We start from the raw sequence: 19,315 nt of genomic DNA, 5'->3' as shown, positions 1-19,315 counted from the left end.
TTTTTAAGTCAAAAGAATGGTAGCGTTTAACCTGTGTCTAAAATTGATTGTTTTATCTGGTTTATAAGTTTGTTGAGTTTGTGTTTGGTTTTTTTGAATTTTTTCATTTTGTTTTGTTTTGTCTTCTTCCTGAGCACAAAACCTATTAAAACAACATTTCTAATGGGCATATTACAGAAAGAACTCTTACAGAAACAGAATGAGACTGCTTTAATTTAATTTTTAAGTCACAAAGAAAATTTAGTACCTACCAGTCTAAAGGCAATTTGACAGCTGAATATGAATATAAATATCTGTAAAAGACATTTGTGGAGGAAAAAAAAACTTAAGCAGTTTCTTATTAAATAGCATAAATAATTTTGTTTTAAGGAAATATTGATAGAAAGTTCTTTAAGCAGTTTGCAATGGTTACTGCTTACTTGTGTGTGAGAAGAATTTAAACTAGTTCAGGAATTTAACAGATTATAATTGTATCCATCTCTTAAAGGCCAAAATGTTTGGGGTTTTTTTTGGTAAAGGATGCATGTATAATAGCATCAATTATTAATTTAATTTGCTAAGTATAATATAAGACTGAAAACTTCATTTATGAAAGATATATTTTAGAAAGGTGAAATTTTTCTTCTATTTGTAAAAGTGAGTGTACTGGCTACAAGCTATACAAAGAAAATTGCCTTTATCTCAGCCAAAACCAGTATAAAAGAAAAAGGTACATGACTCTCTTTCTCCAGAACCAAATTTTACTTAATGATCTCATAAAGGACAACAAAACAATATTCAGAATTACAGTGTCAAATGCATGCATGGATTTATTTTATATTTTTAATAGTTTATTGCTGATAAATTTGAAATGCAAATCCAATTTGAAATAGAAACCAAAAATTTATTTTAAATTCATAAAATCCATCAAATTCATGCTAGATGCCTAGTACAAATAACATTTATGTGATTAATGCTAGATGAATGTGTCTCTTCTGTGCCTATAGAAACTGATTTTCTATACATTCTGAGATAATTTTTATGTTATATTACATGTGAAAAACAGGCCTCTCATTTACTTACTTATACTTACATCTTTCTTTTACAGATGACACGAGAGCAGTATATATTAGCAACACAACAGAACAGCCTTCCAAGGACTGAACATCCTCAGTTTTACCCAGTAGGGATTTATGGATGGCGAAAGAGGTGCTTATACTTCTTTGTCCTTCTGCTGTTGGTTACCATGATTGTTAATTTAGCAATGACAATATGGATTTTGAAGGTTATGAATTTCACAGTGGTAAGTATTACAGTAACTTTATGTACCTCATTTCTTCAAGTACTAAGTTCTAGGTTTTTTTCTTTTTCCATTACCATGACATATAGAAATCTTATAAATTTGAAGGAAAAAATGTATGTACTGATTTGAACATTGGTTCAGATATAATTTTTATATATATTCTGCAGTGAGTGGGCTGGTGCTCGATGTATTCTGGTGTTTTTGATTAAAAAACATATCTTCTGAAATAATATCTGGATCATAGATTTTTTTATTTGCCCAAATCAAAAGTGGTGACTGCCCCAAGAATCTTTTGGTTTCTTGTCATCACTAAATAACAAGCAAGAGCAGTTTACTATATATGTTCCATATAGTATCTCTCTTATGAGGGAACTGGGTTGGTCATCCCAATGTATAGGTTTGGTGGTTTTTGTTTGGTTTTGTTTTGTTTTCTTTTTTTTTTTTTTTTTTTTCTTTGTATTACTTTAAAGCTTACTGGCAATTTAGACTGTGTTCCACCTAGAACTTAGAGAAGCTGTCTTGGCGTTGATGGTGGGGAGGGGTGTGGTAGGTGAGTCTAAAAGACACACGCTTTAATGAGTCAATCTCTGGCTGGAATCTTCAATATCAGCAAAGCATGTCAGATGTACACTTGAAAGAACATCTGTGTTCAATGGAAACTGTGGTAGGAGTGTGTACTAGCTGGCAGCAGAGTGGTGACTTTTTGAATATCAAAATACAGAACTCTACACAGTTTAAAATAGCAGTGTTTCTGCTAGGATCAGTGCAGTCTTCCTCTCTGGATTTTAACCTTCATAACCCATATTTTTATGTAGTTAGTTATAAAATTCCAATTCCCATGTCACAGCACATTTCTCTTCTCCATTAGTTTATGGGGAATAATAGAATAGTCAGAAAAACCAGCATAAAAACCTTTGTCTAAAATTGTTCTGTATCTGTTAATGATCTATTATGCATTGGATTATCTGAAACTATTGTCTGATCAGACATATTGTGCAAATATATTTATTCTTCTGAGTTTCCACTAGTGGATGGACATGTTGAATTAAGATTTTGACAACTGTATGACTTTGATATTGATGTACAGAAAAGTTTGCGAGAATCTTTTGGAAGGTTGCCTTTTTTCAGAGGGGGTTTTATTGTTTTTTCTGTTTTTTCTTTCTTTTTTAGCACAATGTGCTTTTGAAATAGGACACCGATGTATGTTTTTGCTTATTATAATACTTATTCATTTTTACCAGAAACATATTTAGGCATAACTCTCTAAACAATTTTAAAATATAGCTTTTTAAAAACACAGAGTTTTTCTCTGTGCAGCAGATTTTATTCTAATAGAATATTTGAAAGTACTGTTTCCATATCTAGAGATTGTTTAACCATCCATGCTTCAAGCTATTATAACACTATCCAGTTTAAATCTTTTTGAATTTGATAATGCAGTTTTTAAAACAAAACAATTTTGAAATATTTTTCTTTCCTGAATGTCAAAGTTTGTTGGAAAGTTAAAAGTTTATGGTGAATTTCTAAATCAGTACAGGAATTTAATGCAGAAAACAAACAGATCATTGCAGCACTTTTAATAAAACACCTTCTCTTTGATCATATCCAAATATAGTTTTTAAATTGTTTGCTGAAGAATTAATTTACTTCTGCAGATACATGGAATGGTAGGTAGTCTTCTAGTTTGAGTAGTTAGCATTCAATGTGAATGCTAGAAGGTTGTCATGTTAAAAGTTGAGTAGCATTATCATGCTCATGTCCTCTCACACACATTTGAGCAAGAGTGGGAAATTTGTATTAAGTCTGAAAGAGTCATACTCTTAGAGGCAGGTATTTGACAGTAAAATAATTTAGTTTATGAACCTAAAGTTCATGTATTTAAAATGGAAATGGCTTTGAAATACAATTATATTTCTTCCACATGCACATATATATACATATATATATATATATACAGATAGATATAAACAAAGGAATTTATTTGTGTAACGGGAGAGTGATAGGAAATCACAAGTGCAGCTAGAAACCTCAAGAGTGTTAGCTCAAAAGAGGAATATAGTAATGATAAAAGTAATTGCTGAAATTGGACTGCTTTGACATTTTGACATTATATAAAAATATTTCCTGTTTTAGCATAAGTTAGTGTTGAGCTTTCTATGAAGACAGTAGTAATTGCAACATTTCAAGGGGTCATGAAGAGCCAGGTCATGGTTTGCCATTGCTATCTGATGATTGCAACACTATTGATTTGTATTAGCTGTTGCCTTTCTATTTTTAACTATAAAGCTACAGCCACTGACAATTTGGCATAATAAAAGCCTTTCTGCAATCAGGTTTCTAGTTGGAAAAGTTCTGTGAATATACTGACCTTGCACATAAAAGTCACATTCCGAATCTGAGTAGTTATTCCATGTTCTTTTTATACTCAGAGTGTAAAAATAGGGTCTTGTGTAAAGCATTCATCTCATATTAAGATAGCCTACTGATAAGAATTTTTCTTAAGGACAAATGTTTAATAGCTTATCAAAGAAATAATTTTAAAAAATTGTTTCTTGGCAATTGTGTAAAAACATAGTACAGGAAACGTGTGCAAGTCTCCTTTTGTCAGATTACGTAATATGACTAGGAAGCAGAGAAATGTTCAGGGATACAATCTCTTCTTCCAGTGTACAAGGTAAGAAACTTGAAAGGTAAATTCCAGTTAAAAGTAATTTCCCTGATATATAATAGGTATCAGATCAGCAAAACTAAACATAATTAGTATCTGTCTAGCAGGAATATTAGATAGAGGAATCTAATCTATTAGAGGAATACTACATAGATGTAGTAATAATTTTTGAAAGATATATTCCCATTGATAGCTTGGTGTTACTGTCCTTTAATATCTAGTCAAGGTTTGTTAATTATCTTTTTAGAAAGATGTGGCCAAGGAGGTCAATGGCATCTTGGACTGTATAAGGAACAATGTGGCCAGCAGGACTTGGGACACGATTATCCCTCTGTACTTAGCACTGGTGAGGTCACACCTTGAGTACCGTGTTCAGGTTTTTTTGTAAAAGGACATTGAGGTGCATGTCTGGAGGCAGGAACAGAACTGGCAAGTGGTCTAGAAAACATGTCTTATGAGGAGTGGCTGAGGGAGCAGGGGGTGTTTAGCATGGAGAAGAGGCTGAGGGGGAGACCTCATCACCCTCTACAACTGTCTAAAAGGATGTAGTGAGATGAAGGTTGTTTTCTTCTTCCATGTCTCAAATGAAAGGATGAGAAGAAAAAGGCCCTAAGCTGTGCCAGGAGAGGTTCAGATTACATATTCCTTTTATTTTTTCTTCTTTTTTTTCACTGAAAAAGTAGTTAGACATGGAAATATGTTGCCCAGGCAAAGTGTGAAGTCATCATCTCTGGAAGAGTTCGAAGGGCATCTGTATGGTTTAGGGGTGGTCATGGTTGGACTGAATGATCTTGAAGGTCTGATTTTTCAAAGGACACATGCAAAATATCTTGGAAAAATCAAGCCAAGGACTAAAATCTGTAACTTTTTTCAGTATATAAAATAATAGCCTTGGGGGACTTGGGTTCCATGGAACATTTATAGTTTCCTTTCCTTGTACTAACCTTGGTGTGGTTCACAGGCTACTCCATGGAAATATCTGTCTTTCACTTTCCATCAGGATGTAATTACCTCTCACTTAGTCTATGTTGTACGAGTTTAACAAAGCTCAAAGCTATTAATTACTCTTTATCAGTTTGTACAGTTTTTATACTAGGGATTTCAAGAAGGATGGACACTCAAGTCATGACTTGGTACCAGAGCCAAGGGGTAAAATATTAATCGTTTTGTATTTAGAACATCTCAGTTATTTCATATATATAATATATGTGAATTTTAAAGGCTTGTGAAGAAATAATTATTTTTTTTTACTCTGCCTGCTTGTCATTCTGTATTTACATAGATCACAGCATAAGTGATTAGCTGATTTTTTTTAAAGATCTAATCATTAATCTAATAATCCTTCTCCAATAAATTTTTTTTGTATCATCTTTATTTTAACTTCAAAAGAACTGCAATTTAATATAATTTATTCTTCTTCAAGGTGTTAATGAATAAGGTGTATTGGCAAGCTGTTTAATTACTTTGCAAAAGAGATTTACTAAATATTTTTGTTATTAACCAAATACCACTGTAGCGATACATGACTGAAAGTTTTCTGCATGTGTTACAAATTAGCTTTAAAAAAGGGAATTCAAAGCATTCCTCTTATTGCTGGGATGTGACATTGTGAAATGACATTGAGCAGTCAGCATAGAAGCATATGTCCAGCTCTTGGTGGAGGAGACATAAATACATCTATGTTATACATTTTTTAATATGTTCACAATTTGTATTGACATTGACACTTATTTAATATTATGTTGTTCCTTTGCATGACATTGATGTCTGGAGTTTACTAAAGCTAAAAAATGGTCCTGTTAGAAAAAAACACTCATGTACTTCTTAGATCTCTTTTTGTGTCCTGTAGCAGCCACATAGCACCAAGTTATTTTTCTGGTGTTGGTTGCACATCTGGTTTTGTGTGTCTTCATATTCTGATTACCCCTAGGAATACATATATGAAAAGACATTTTGTGATCCCCTGTAAGAAAGCAGCCACCTACTTCAGATGTTTTCTCTTGCTGTAGTTGCAGTGTTGTAGTCAGTTTTGACTGCTGTCATGACACAATGTTGTCTGTATTGATCCATGTTAAACTCCTCTTGCCAGTACTACCAAGGGAACTACTTTTAAGATCAGGGGCCAGACATCTTATCATCTGGGTAGAGACAGTTTATTTCTCCAGGGACTTTGAAGAGCACTTTAGCTTCAGACATAAAGCAGGGTGTAAAGAGCAGTTTGAATTTCCTGGCTAGAACACATGTGCTTCATGCCCCCAGCTGAGCATACTCTCTTTGCTGGCTGCCTAGCTCTGGATTCCTGGTGTATGGACAGCAGGTAGATTGCAGGTAGAATGTCTGCTTGAATATACACAAGCCAAGTAAACCTGATTTCTTTCATATATGACAGCATATATAATAAGGCAGCAATATGCAAACATTAATTCCCCCCTGCTTGCATCATAACAGATTATCCCTATATTCCTTTAAAAGTTTCGATTTTACAATTGGAAACTTTCAGATCTGCAAAAATCTAAATCTGAATTATAATATTCTATTAAGATTATTTATAGAGACCAGTAAGCAGCATTTTCCTGGGTTTTAGTTAATGTGCAAGAATGTGTAAATCTTCCAAATATTTAACTCTCTGTGTTGGGACACACATATGCTTCTGATCTTAATATCCAATATGGGGACAACACCCATAATTTCTTTTAAAGTACAATTACCACATTAAAGTTATAATTTGATGCATAAATTTTTAGCAGTACAGAACCAAATCAGCTCTGTTCAATGCTTTCATGTAGATGTAGGCCAAACTGTCTTGGCATACTGAGGAAAAACAAAATTTATTTGTAAAACTATAATGTAATAGAAATTATTCATATCTCAGCAAGCATGACAGTGATATGCATGGTTAAATTTCTAATATTCTTTGGCCACCAGCTTATTTGATGGTCAAAACAGTATCTGGTTATCAGTTCAGTTGGTTCTGCTGAGCTATGTGATGAAGATAGCACTTTCACATAATAACTAATACAATTTCAAGTAAAACTAGGGCAAAGGTCTTTTCCATTTCTTAGACAATCTTTGAGACGTGCCCAATTTGTAGCAGGTTGGCATTTCAAATTTATAAAGTTTTGTAATTGTACTTATGTCAACAATAATTCTGTCATTTGGCAAACAGAAAACTTCTTTCATTTGACAAAGGCAGCAGTTTACTGTTAGGTTTGAATAAATATGAATAGAAGCAGTTGATATATATTTAATAAATACATTCTATCACATCTGCTGGTTTAATTTACTTCAATGGCAATAATTTATTGTCAATATTTTTTTTAAAACCGTAAATTAACTAATTTTTTAAAATTGTATCTCTTAACTACGTAGAAAATAATTTCTCTAGATCCATCAGTATTTTAGCTTTCAAGAACATGATGTTCTGTTTTGGGATGAATGCGAGAAAGCTCTCATTTCCTTTTTATTTGGTTTTTATAGTGACAAAGTTCCAGTCCAGAGTAGGTAATATAATTAATTTTTGATGATTATGAGACTTAGTCCAGATATGAGAGACCAAGGCTCAAATTGTTTCCAAAGTAGATCATGTTACAGATAAGTGCTTTACATGTAGGTTATTAGTCCTGATTTCTGCCATTTCCTTTTAATAGATATGTGACATCTCTCTTACTCTTTCTTAACTCAGATATTACATATCAACCTGGTAACAAATTTTATTGAAAATTCCAGTGAAATGGCTATGTATTCCTCAGGAATATTTTCTGCACAGATTTATAATTATTTTAAAATTTTGACTTTTAAATTATTTAAAGAATGTTTAGAAAATCTTCAGCTAAAATGAATATTAGAAACCAGATGTCTGCATGTATACATGTATGCACAAAGTCTTATTTATAGAACTGCCTATGTTCTCATATCCTTATGGTGCACTGGAAATCAGAAATGTCAGCTTCTTGAATGAACCTGTCAGCTCCGTGAATAATCCAACACCTCATCCATAAAATGTCAGCAAATTAATCTTGCTGTGAGTTAATTTTGCTTGGACTTTTTTATCCCATTTTTTAATATTCATGTAAAAGCACAACTTTAGAGAGCTGGAGGGTATTTTGTACAATTCGTGTCCTCTTTCATTTTCAGTACCACAGGCAAGAGTGAACTGATTTATTCTTATTCTCTTTTGAGCATTTCATATATTTGCCATCCTGAGCACAATGAAAAACTCATTTTAAGTATTTTTAGTACCCTTCCTCTAAATCACTTTTTTTATCTCATCTTATATGTGTACCTCCTGTATTGCATACCTCTTTTCCTAGTCCTTATGGGGAGGAAAAAAATTAGTGTCAGTGCAAGCATGGTGTAGGTTTACTTGGCTATACAGTAATTAATATAAAATCTGTTGTGTCACAGTGGAAAGATGACTAATATGATGTCATGTTTGTGATACATAAGGCAACAGCTTGCATGAACAGTCAAGCCACTGCTAAACATATTTTGTTAGGTATTTTATAGTACTGGACATCTCATGGAAAGATATCTTTCAGTTAAAAGTAGGAAGGTATTGTTTAAATAATCCCATTTAATAGCACTTCTCAGCAAACATTAACTCCTTTGCTTAATTTGCAGGTTACATTATTGATTCTGTGTGGCTGAATGCAGACCTTAAATTATTTGCTTTATTTCTGAGATTAGATGTCTGTATGTTTTGGGGTTTGTTTTTAACAAATGATCTCCTATGAAGAAAGAATCGGATAAAATTATTTTCTCATTTTTATATTTGTTTGATCATTAAGATTTAATAGTAGAGTACTAGTAAAGTTCCCAATAGAAAAAAGAAAGCAAAATACATTGCACCTTAGACAGTCTTATAAAAATGTGATTTAATTAACTATAGAAAAATTGAGTGTCTTTACACAATTGTTTAGACAATTTCAACATGACCCTACAGTGTCTTTGGAAAATTGTACTGCAGCATCTATGTCTTGACTTCCTAGGAGAACTGCCTATAAAAAAATGTTTACTTTGCAGTCATGCATTGAGAACATGAAGAGGCATTTGTTTTTCCAAGGCGACTTCTTGCTCATTTGTCTCATTTCTTTAGATTTATTTCAGTAAGTGTCAGGACTGACTTAGAATCAGCTTAAGGGACACAGATATAACTTGTACCTTTACATCACATGAGCTGACCAGCATTTCAAAGGTAGCTTTCCCTGTGTTTCAAAATGCAGATATGTACATCTTCTACCCTTCACTGGAGTGATTCTCATTGTGCATTAGACCATGACCACTGCAACCTCTTATAAGGATCTTAACATGCAAAAAATGACAAGAGTGTGGCTATAGAATGTACAAAAGAGAGCAACAGCAGTTTAAATCCATGTAATAGGTTAGCTGAAAATGTGTGTATATATATATATATATAGATGTTTGTGTGCGTATATATATATATATATATATATATATATATATTTTGCCGACATTTACCTTCTCTGAAATAATCATGTGCTCAATCTGAGTGAACAGTGTTTACTAGACAGCTTGTTCTTAATCATGCACTGTGTAAATAGGCTGGAACAAGTATCTCAGAATTTTTTTCAAATATTTGCTTTCAGGAAAATGGAATTAACTTTATTTCCATTAAAGGCTTTCTGTTTCTTTTCTGTGTGATTTTTTGTATGACATTAGTGTTTATAGAAAGTGATATTTTCAAGAGAATGTTACATAAATATAATTTTGAATTCTTAAAAGTTTATAAGATAGTTCTGACACTTATATTTGTCCAAGTGCAAGGCTTGAATAGCAGATATTTGAAGAATACTTTTGATGGGCAGTCATTTTTAGTGAGGGGGTAAAAGGTGGAACAAATTAATTTTGTATACCAGAGTTCATGAAAATAATCAACATAAAGTCATAAAAAGAAAAGAATGCATCAGCATGTTTCTCAGATGAAGCAACTAAATCAGAGTTAATTTTATAGTTCAGGCCAAGCAGTAATAATCTGTAAGTTTATTTAGCAGTAATTAGAGAGATATCAAAGCACTTGAACAAACTTTAGTTACTTAAAAGCACCCACAGTCTGTATGAATAATGAAATGTGTGGTTCTTACTTCCTTTCTATTATTGGGATGACTTATCTGAGTAAAGAGTGCAATAAAAAATTACATTCTCTGCTTGGAATCCTGATTTTATTTGTACAAATCTTCCATCTTGAAATAAATACATGTCTGTGTATTAAGTACAGGAGCAGAATGTACTTATGTAAATCTAGCCTAAATTAGACCTAGCACATTTAGGAATTATAATTAAAAAGAAACAGGAAGATAAGATAGAATATGTACTGATAAATGTCTTACATGGCAGAGTATTTCCTCTTCTTTCTTATAAATCAGGATATTAAATGTGTGGTTGGAATCCCAGATAGGATTAAATGATGAATCAAATGTTTCACTGATGCAGAAGCAAGGACATTTTTTAATAAAAAATGTGGATAAGGAATTTGACTATCCTACAGCAAACAGGCAGAAAAATTTTCAAGACTTTTACCCAAAAGATACAACACTGATGGAGGTATTATTTCTATGCCTGACAAACATATTTTACTACTGCTAGGTACAATCAAGGTATGAAAATCAAGAAATCCAGTAAAAGCAGATTATAAACTGTATTGCCAGAGACAATGCAGAAGCAGTGGAAATACCACAAATAGAAGTCAATTTTAGTACACAATCCTAAACCTCTTAATCATAATCTAAATTTGGCTGCCTTTTCTGAAAAAGCCGGGTGCATCAGAGCTTGTCCAATGATTTGTTTTTCAGGCAGCATGTCACATACCCAGACTGTTACATCAGTGTCCATCAAGAATGTGAGGACTACATTATTTTACTGTGACACTCAGTTAAGTACCATAAATTGTGCACAGCCTTATGTAAAATCTTAAGAATTTTGAGCTTATGGTATCTTACAAAACAAAACCCCCCAAAACCCCAGATACATGTTTTAATGTCTCTAATAATGAAATCAGCATTTTTGTGATGCAAAATCACTATCTATACATTTTTTTTTAGTTATAGATCTTCCTTTTGTCTCACCTCATTGACATCTATTTATACAGTAGAGCAATATCAAGAAATGTTTTCTCAAAGAGAGATTTCTAATAACTGTGTTTATTTTTCTTATTGTCTTCAAGGCTCTGTTTTATAACAACAAGGATGGGCAAGACGGTAACAGATTTCTGTCTACATCAACAAAAAACTAAAATTGGAATAAGTATAATAAAAGTACAATAGGAATTAATATATATTAACTTTGGTTCAAATTTTAACACATCTTTCTTCTCATATACTGGGATGGCACAAGTCAAAAAATGATAAGCAATTCTTTTTATAAAATGAAAATCAAAATTGCTATCATATTCTCCTCCTCTCAGTTAAGATGATATTTTAATATTGATTAAAACATATGTAAAAATAAAAAAAATAAAAATATATAGTTGATCATCTTCAAATCATTCTTCCATGTTTTAGATATGGAACTTTCTCATTTCATTCATTGTGTTCAGGAATATACAATTCTTATCAGTCATCTTTCGGGGTCTGGTCATGCTACATAGAAGTAGCAGAGGAGACAAATATCCATATTGGAGACAAAGATTTATTAGTTTTATTGGCTGAACAAGCAATATGAAAGACACTTATTTTAAATAGTTTTTGTCATACATTATAACATCGTTATTTATTTCCAAAATATGATAATCACTATTAAAAATGCGTTCATTTTTTAAAATAGTCAATTCAGAATAAAAAGTGTTATGCCAACAATTTGCCTGTGGATTTGTTCCTCAGACTGATTGATATAAGCTTATGTATTTATAAACATCCAACCTTCATTTTTCTTAAGAGGGATATAAACTATTCACATTTGAATTTTCTGGTGGTTTTTACAATTTTTTTTTTTTTTTTGTTCTTCACTAATTGAAATGCTAACTATAAAGGAAGAGGATTGATTTTTAAACTTAGATCTATTTATCTTGTCTTACTTTCAAACCCTCATTAATTATTTGCAAAATTATTTAAATTAAATCCTGTCTACAGGATGCTACTATGGAAATCCTTTTGTCATGGTTACAAAAAGGTCACACTCTTTTGTGGTACCTAAGGAGGACCTGTTGGACAGGAGAAACGGGCAAAGAGTATGGCCACACAAAGTCTCTGGCAGATATAAAACTTTGGGGGAATATGCTTGCTCTAAACTTTCATATCACTTTTTATATTGAACAGGAGTCTTATGGTCTGCAGTTCTTAATATGAACTGTGGAAAAATAAATGTCCTGTTATGAATTGTTATCTGAGCTTTTGTCTAACTGTCAAAGGACTCTTCTGTTTTAAGTTTTAATAAAGGTGTAACCTGGAGCTTGCTGAAGGCTAACACATTTACTTTCAAGAAAATAAAATTCAATGGCATTTATTACTGTACCAATAAAAAAAAATAGGTTTTGCAGTCTGAAGGGAAACATTAATGGATTTTGGATTCATGATGTGTGTGAATAAAATTACTACAGATACCCTAAGGTTCAGGTGAAACCTGAGTCATATGTAAAGTAAAAGTGTAATAAAACACCTGATAATTCTTACCCGTTCTTAACAATTCTGGATACACTTAAGCCACTGCCTTAATCAAAATGAAAATTAGTATAGATTTTACAATAAGGTACAGTATATTCACAGCTTCTCAAAGGTATAAGCTCAACTAAAATATTCTTCAGACTACTACTGTTAGTTGACAGAGAATCTGAGGGGTCCATCTAACCAGTCCAGTCATATAAATATTTCACAATAATCTTTTCTAGTTAGCAGAAATTTATTAGTAGAGTTATCCTGAATATTCAATAAGCTTACATGGTATAAATTTTCACAGACACAAAAAGGTATTCCTAAATAATTATTTTACATCAAGTAATCTTTCTGTATTACACAGAACACTGCCAAAATCTTACTTGACAGCTTCTAGTTTACTGGGCATTAAAACCTCTCACTACCTGGTGTGCACTTTATTGAATAGGATTAAAAGTATTTCTATAAACTTTTTCATGCTTCTGTGTGGATTTCTTGTATGCTTTAACACTTGGTTAAAGCATACAGGCATAAAGCATTGCATGTATTTTTATACATGCAATCTAAAAGATTCAAGTGTCAGATTAGCAGTTAATGGCTGGGTTTTCAAAAGTAACTTGAAGTCAACCTTGACATTATGTATGTTATTTGAAAAATGCCATACTACACAGCTTTATACTCACTGGTGTTGTAAGATGCCCTCCAGATCCATTCTACATGAAATATTTCCTTATCGAGCACAGTGTTTGTTGTGTATCCTACACACATGTAGTATGCTGGGTAATAACAGCTGTCTGAGAAATAGCAGCTGAACAAGCAAATAGTCTGTTATGGAGGGTGTTGAAGAGCAGTATGCTCATGCAGGCACTAAAACCTCAAAGTATGGTGCTGGAAGTATTGATTATCATGAAGATGGAGCAGTAAAGTGTGCAAACAAAGAATTTCTGTGACTGGGCAGGACAGTGAAGCTCACAAATTGTGCGTTAATGATACACCACTAACGTGAGGCATACAAGTCTTTCTCTTTCCTTTTTATTTACTGATGATTAGAAGTACCAATTCCAGGGTGACTCCAGGAAAATAAGCAGTCAGGAAAAGGTGTCCATATAGTGGGGAAGCCAGATGAACATAAGCTACAGAGGAGAGACAGCTATTCAGGCTACAGAGGGAACATTCTGTGGTGGGTAGCCATTTGGATGGAGAGGAGTTGTTAAAAGTTGGGGAAAATGTTACTTTGACAGCATCATCTGTAGTTACTCTGTGGACTTCACCCCATGATGTGGATGTTAAAAAAATGATGAATGGTTGAGAATTTAATGGGTAAATGCATGGCAGGAAAATGTACAAAAAAGAAAAAATATTCCTGGATATGAATATCCTATTCTAATATTTGTGCATCTGATGTTATTGGAAATGAGACATTGGGGTTAACTTTTGGTCTCACACAGAATGGCCATTCTTATGATTATTTGAAAGCAGGGCTGAGGACATGATTCTCAGTTCACACATTATATTGGTAAACCAGTTGTTTGTATTGTTTATTTCAATGCGTCACAGTGTGCAGTCAAACTAGGAATTTAAGGATCACATTAAGTCCATAGAACTAAGTGGTTTAGTCCTGATCCCAGGAAATTAGAAATTATTTAAAATCTTTACTTCCTCCCATAAATAGATGAAAAAATAAAGGGGTAGGCTGAGTAGTAGTGTTGTAGCACCACAGAACAAAACTAAACTGATTTCTTGCCAAACTAAATTCTGGATTTGGCTCTGTAAGTTATTCCTCTCTGTCATATGATTTAGTTGACTAGACTGTTTCCAACAAATGTCTGCTTTCATATAATTTTGAAAAGAGTTTAAGACAATTTTAAGAGATGATAAAAAGAATTGTGCAAGCGATTGGAATAATAATTTATTGATATATTTTGGATATTTTCCAAGTTAGATTTTCAAAGTGTTTTTTTCTTTCACATTTACAAATGCAACTGTATTGGTTGTATAACTGGTTGTATAATTTTTGAAAAAACCCCATCAGAATGTCTTGAATAGTAAACATTGATCAGTTGTTTCAGTTTTTGCCTTTGCTTCAGATAACACAGTGTTGCCTTGCTTAGGCAACACAGTGTTGCACTTATATAAATTTTTCAAACAAAATTTTATAGATTTTCTTTTATAAATATTTTTTTCAGTTTACAAGAATGGATGAAACTCACTTGAAAGTTCTAAAAAAATAATCCATATAATCCATATATCTAGATTACTTTCTGTGCTTATTCTCAGATCTCTCTCTATCCCTTTGCAAAATCTACAAGGAAGCAGCCACTATATGGGTATCTGAGACAATTTAAATTTACTCTTTTTTCATTCCTTAGTTGCTGTTTATTACAAGAATTTAGAGAAACAAAAGCATGTTTACGCTATCTCTGTCATCCTAGAACTCATTATGGATCTCCTCCATTCTGATGTACGCCTGATGTTTCCATATGTGTGTATGAAACACACGTGTGTACAGATACACATGTGAATCATGGACAGCCTTTCTTATGCTGGCTGCATTTAATATTCATCTGTTTGCCCTCTGACCTTGATCAAGTCAATGCACAAGCAAGGACTGCCAGAAGCTTGTCCACATATTCAGATTTGAATATACTTTAGGATCTAGCTACAGAAAAATCATAATGAGTGTTTTAATTGACTTTGCCCATGTGATTATGAATGATTAATCTCTTTGAAATGGAGTATCATGACAGAACGCTATAATATTTTCCATATTTATTTTTGAAACTAAAAATATTTGAAGGAAAAATCCAACTGCAATTATCTTTAATAGAATGGCATTTTTATTTGATTATCAGATGAAGGAAATGAAAAATGCCATAATCTCTGATCAACACACAGCAGATTAGAGGTATGCTGGCAGTATTACTGATATCTGAGGTGGTAATTTTCCAAAACTACCTAGAAACTAAAAAACACTCAATGTAAGAGGCAAAACAACCTTTCAAACTTAAATTTAATGTAAAGTAAAAGCAGAAAAGCCTTGCATATTTTCAGTAAGTATTTTTTTATTATTTGACAAAAATTGTCTTTATATTGAGTGCTCAGAAATTCTCCTGTTTTTCATTAAATCTTATGGGAAAGAAAAACAAATCGATATGCAAGTATAAAAGCAGACTTCTTAGGTATGTAAAGTACACAAGTCAGCAAAAACTTAATCTTCAGTTAAAGACATAATATAAAACTATGTTTCCTTTTTTCACTTTTTAAAGTTAATCTTAAGTTCATCATGGAATCATAGAATGTTTTGGGTTGGAAGAGGACCTTGATCATCATTCCAACCCCACTGCCATGGGCAGGGGCACATTCAGTTAGATCAGGTGCTCAAAGCTCCTTCCAAGCCAGCCTTCAACAGGAATGAGGCATTCATGGCTTCTCTGGGCAACCTGTCCCAGTGCCTCATAGCCCTCACAGTAAAGAATTTTCCCCTATTATCTAATCTAAATATACTCTCCAATTTGAAGCCATTTCCCTTTGTTCTTTCACCACACACTTTTGTAAATAATTTCTCTCCACCTGAAGTTCTCTTCGGATACTGGAAGGATGCATTTAGGTCATCCTGAAGTCTTCCTTTTTCCAGGCTGAACAATTGCAGTTCTCTCAGCCTTTGCTCTTAGGAGAAGTGTTCCATCCCTCTGATCAACTTGGCCTCTCCTCTGAACAAAGCACTAATTCTGTTCTTATTTTTCCCCAATCCATTGTCTTCATCACTGTCACTCGTGGTTATCAAATCACCCCATGTGGTTATCTCAATGTAACTGATATTACTTGCATGTTACTTTAATGTAGTCACACTGCAGTGATGAGCATGAGGACAGAAACCCCAAGAAATAAAATGCTTTAACGACTCCAATTTTATGTGAGTGGAATTATTCATATAACTATACCTCAGAATTGGGGTTGTGTATATTTGAATTTTCTCATGCTGCAAAATGAAAGTTTAAAGATGTGCAGGAATGGGTGTATAGGCAAGGAAAGAAGAAATAGGAGGCAAAAGAAAAGACTAATCAAAGATGGCAAAATTATGAGATTAAAAAAGAATTATGAGATGGAAAAATTAAAATAAAGAAAAAAGCCATTTATGTTTCATATAAAAGAGGTTTCTTAGCTAACTGATGTATTAGCTGCAGGCAGTAATAAGTTTTAAAAATGAAAAACAATACATAATTTTTATATCACTAAAATTTAAATGGTGATAGCACTAGCAGATATGATATATTGCAAAGAAGTATTCTAGTCTTCTGAATAAATCATTGAACAAGGACTCTGAAAATCAGTTTGATTTTTAGCACTCTTTGCAGTTGCCTAGCTGAGAATGTTGATTATTACTTCTATGTGAAAGTTGTTGGAAAACCAACTGGAATGACAGCAGTCCTGAGAAGGATGTGGGGGTTCTGGTGGATGAGAAACTTGACATGACCCACCAGGGTGCAGCTCAGAGAGTCAGCTGTATCTTGAGCTGCTTGAAAAGGAATGAGGCCAGCAGTCTGAGGGAGGTGATTCTACTCCTCTACTCCACCCTTGTGAAACCCCATCAGGAGTACTGGTGCATGTATCTAATTTTTTTGTTTGTTTGTTTCCTGGATTTTGTCATTCTTGCTTGTAATAGACTATCTTTAAATAAACATTGTTATTAAGAAAAGCTTTTCTGATAGTAATCAGCTTAATTATGGAAACCAGCTTTTTTAATATATAGTTTTGGAAAGAGAAGAAAAAGAAATGAGAGTCAAGAAAAAAATGTGGCTAGAGGAAGGAACAGGAAAAAAAAAGAAAAGAGAAAAAAAGGCATTAAAATGAGGAAAAAAATTGCTCCTTTTTTTTTTTTTTTTTCAAGTGTCTAATGTAGAACTATGCAAATTTTGCAAGTACAGAGATGTACTCTGAAATATACCTAAAACTGGGTTCTTAGAGTGATTCTGGCATTTTATTCATGTGGAACTATACTGAATATACTTTATGACCTTTCAAGGAAATAGGTACTTGGTTTATTTTCTCTGAAAATCTTTGCTAGAGGAACTATAAATTTATTCTTAAAAATTATGATTACCTTTCACATCAGTGGAAGATAAATTCTAGCATATTTAGCAATACCAGCAAGGTGTTATTTATGCAGGTGTGAGTTTTAAGAGTGGCACTACAGATGCAGCATGTGTGTTAGCAGAGAGGCATGAAGTACATGGAACATTCATTTTATAGGATTTATAGGTTTAAATGTATCTTGAAATATTTAAGTATGTTAAAAGTGTTTGAAATATCTACTAGTTACTCATTAGTTGCCTCTTTATTACTTTTTTCAATTAATGGAGGGCTATAAATTTTATATTAATTCAGAAATGCTTTTAGCCTCTAATGGTTATGATCTTTTGTGATGTGCTAGTGACATTAAATAAACACAATTGCTGGATGCTGGAATTCTTTTAAAAATATTTATTACTTATAATAAAACTGTCTCTAAACTCTATAATGATACTGTAAAAATTACAGTACCAGGAGAGAAAGGTCTTTAGGAAGAAGTGGTTGCAGGCCTATACTAAGGCAGAGCAATACAGGCTGAGTCTTGAAAATGAGAATAGAGGAAGGAAGAAAAGGAAGGAAGGAGAGAGAAAGGGGAAAAAACATCTCTTCAATGCAAATAATGTTGGCACTTTCTGGTTGTTGATCTGAGACACATTAGCTGGGTATAGACAGCTAAATAAGCTCTAAGGATCCTAACTGGTGAGACAAAATATAGGTAAAAGTCGATGGATTAGCATAGATTTATTGATGCTGACAGCCCTGTGCTTTCCAAGAAAACTCTGGTGTGAAGTAAGGAACAGATGCTGAACAATATAGCACATCTGATTTCATGCTGCTTGTGCAAACTGACCCTTGACATTCTGTATGAAGTCAAAGATTTCTGAAATTTCAGTGAACAGGCACTGTGGTCATGGAGGTTGACAGCTCAAATCAGGTTTGTGTTTTACCTTTCAGCAAATATCTGATGATCATGGGTGAAATGAAATCTAAGGCTCAGCAGAGAGTGCCTGAAATGCTATTTGTTGTAAAATTTTGCAGCTGTTAAAGGTGTGTTATATAATCTGTCACAATTTATTCCCAATCTATTTTTATTCTCTTCATTTGAAGGGTAGAAACTATTATTGAAAGTTATTCTCACTACTAAAAATTCATTTCAACAAAGCAACTTGCAGTGCACAGTTTAGGAAAGGATGTGTAGAACTAAACTTTTAGCTAGAATTATATTTATTACTTGATGCACTATATTTTTTTTAATCGCATAGGAAAAATGATGATACATCCAAATAAAGTTCCAATTTTCATTTAAAACTTAAATAACTGTTCTCCTACATGCTGATTTTTAACATTTAAACACTGTTATTTAACCAACTGCCTGTTTAGAATCTAGCTGTTAACAGAGACGTTTGTTTCTAGCTACTTTCTTTCATGAACTTTTGCTACAGAATAATGAGTCAGTAGATAATTTCAGTGTCACCTCAGTTAAGAATTATGGGAGATTATGAGAAACTGCAGGTGAATTAAACAAACTAGAATGTGGAGTATCACAACTTCAGATATAATTTCACACGTATAATGTGTAACAAACATGTACAAGATGAGCTGCTCATACTAAGTGATACGGTTGTTCTTGATGCTTTCAGAAATAATCTGAAAGCACATTCCATCAATAAACATGTTTTCCGAATGTGTTTT

General features: G+C 32.9%; 1 protein-coding gene across 14 annotated transcripts in view; it reads left to right on the top strand.

The window, feature by feature from the left end:
• SGCZ (sarcoglycan zeta) overlaps window positions 1–19,315 on the top strand; it is a 393,854-nt gene that overhangs the window by 214,221 nt on the left and 160,318 nt on the right. For 10 of the 14 annotated variants that reach the window (XM_072928218.1, XM_072928219.1, XM_030271149.4 and 7 more), the window contains one exon: window positions 1,088–1,188. The exons of 1 other annotated variant lie outside the window; for it this stretch is intronic. In XM_072928218.1, the coding sequence (XP_072784319.1) occupies window positions 1,177–1,188 (12 nt within the window). In that variant the 5' untranslated portion in view covers window positions 1,088–1,176. Of the gene's footprint in view, window positions 1–1,087; window positions 1,283–19,315 lie in introns of all 14 variants that reach the window. 3 more of the 14 variants (XM_041715758.2, XM_041715757.2, XM_072928211.1) reach the window with 1 other exon arrangement.

This window comes from Taeniopygia guttata, chromosome 4 (genome assembly GCF_048771995.1).
Source record: "Taeniopygia guttata chromosome 4, bTaeGut7.mat, whole genome shotgun sequence".
Taxonomy (NCBI): Eukaryota; Metazoa; Chordata; class Aves; order Passeriformes; family Estrildidae; genus Taeniopygia; species Taeniopygia guttata.
Note: the sequence above shows the minus strand (reverse complement) of the source record. Positions and strands in the feature narration are given on the sequence as shown.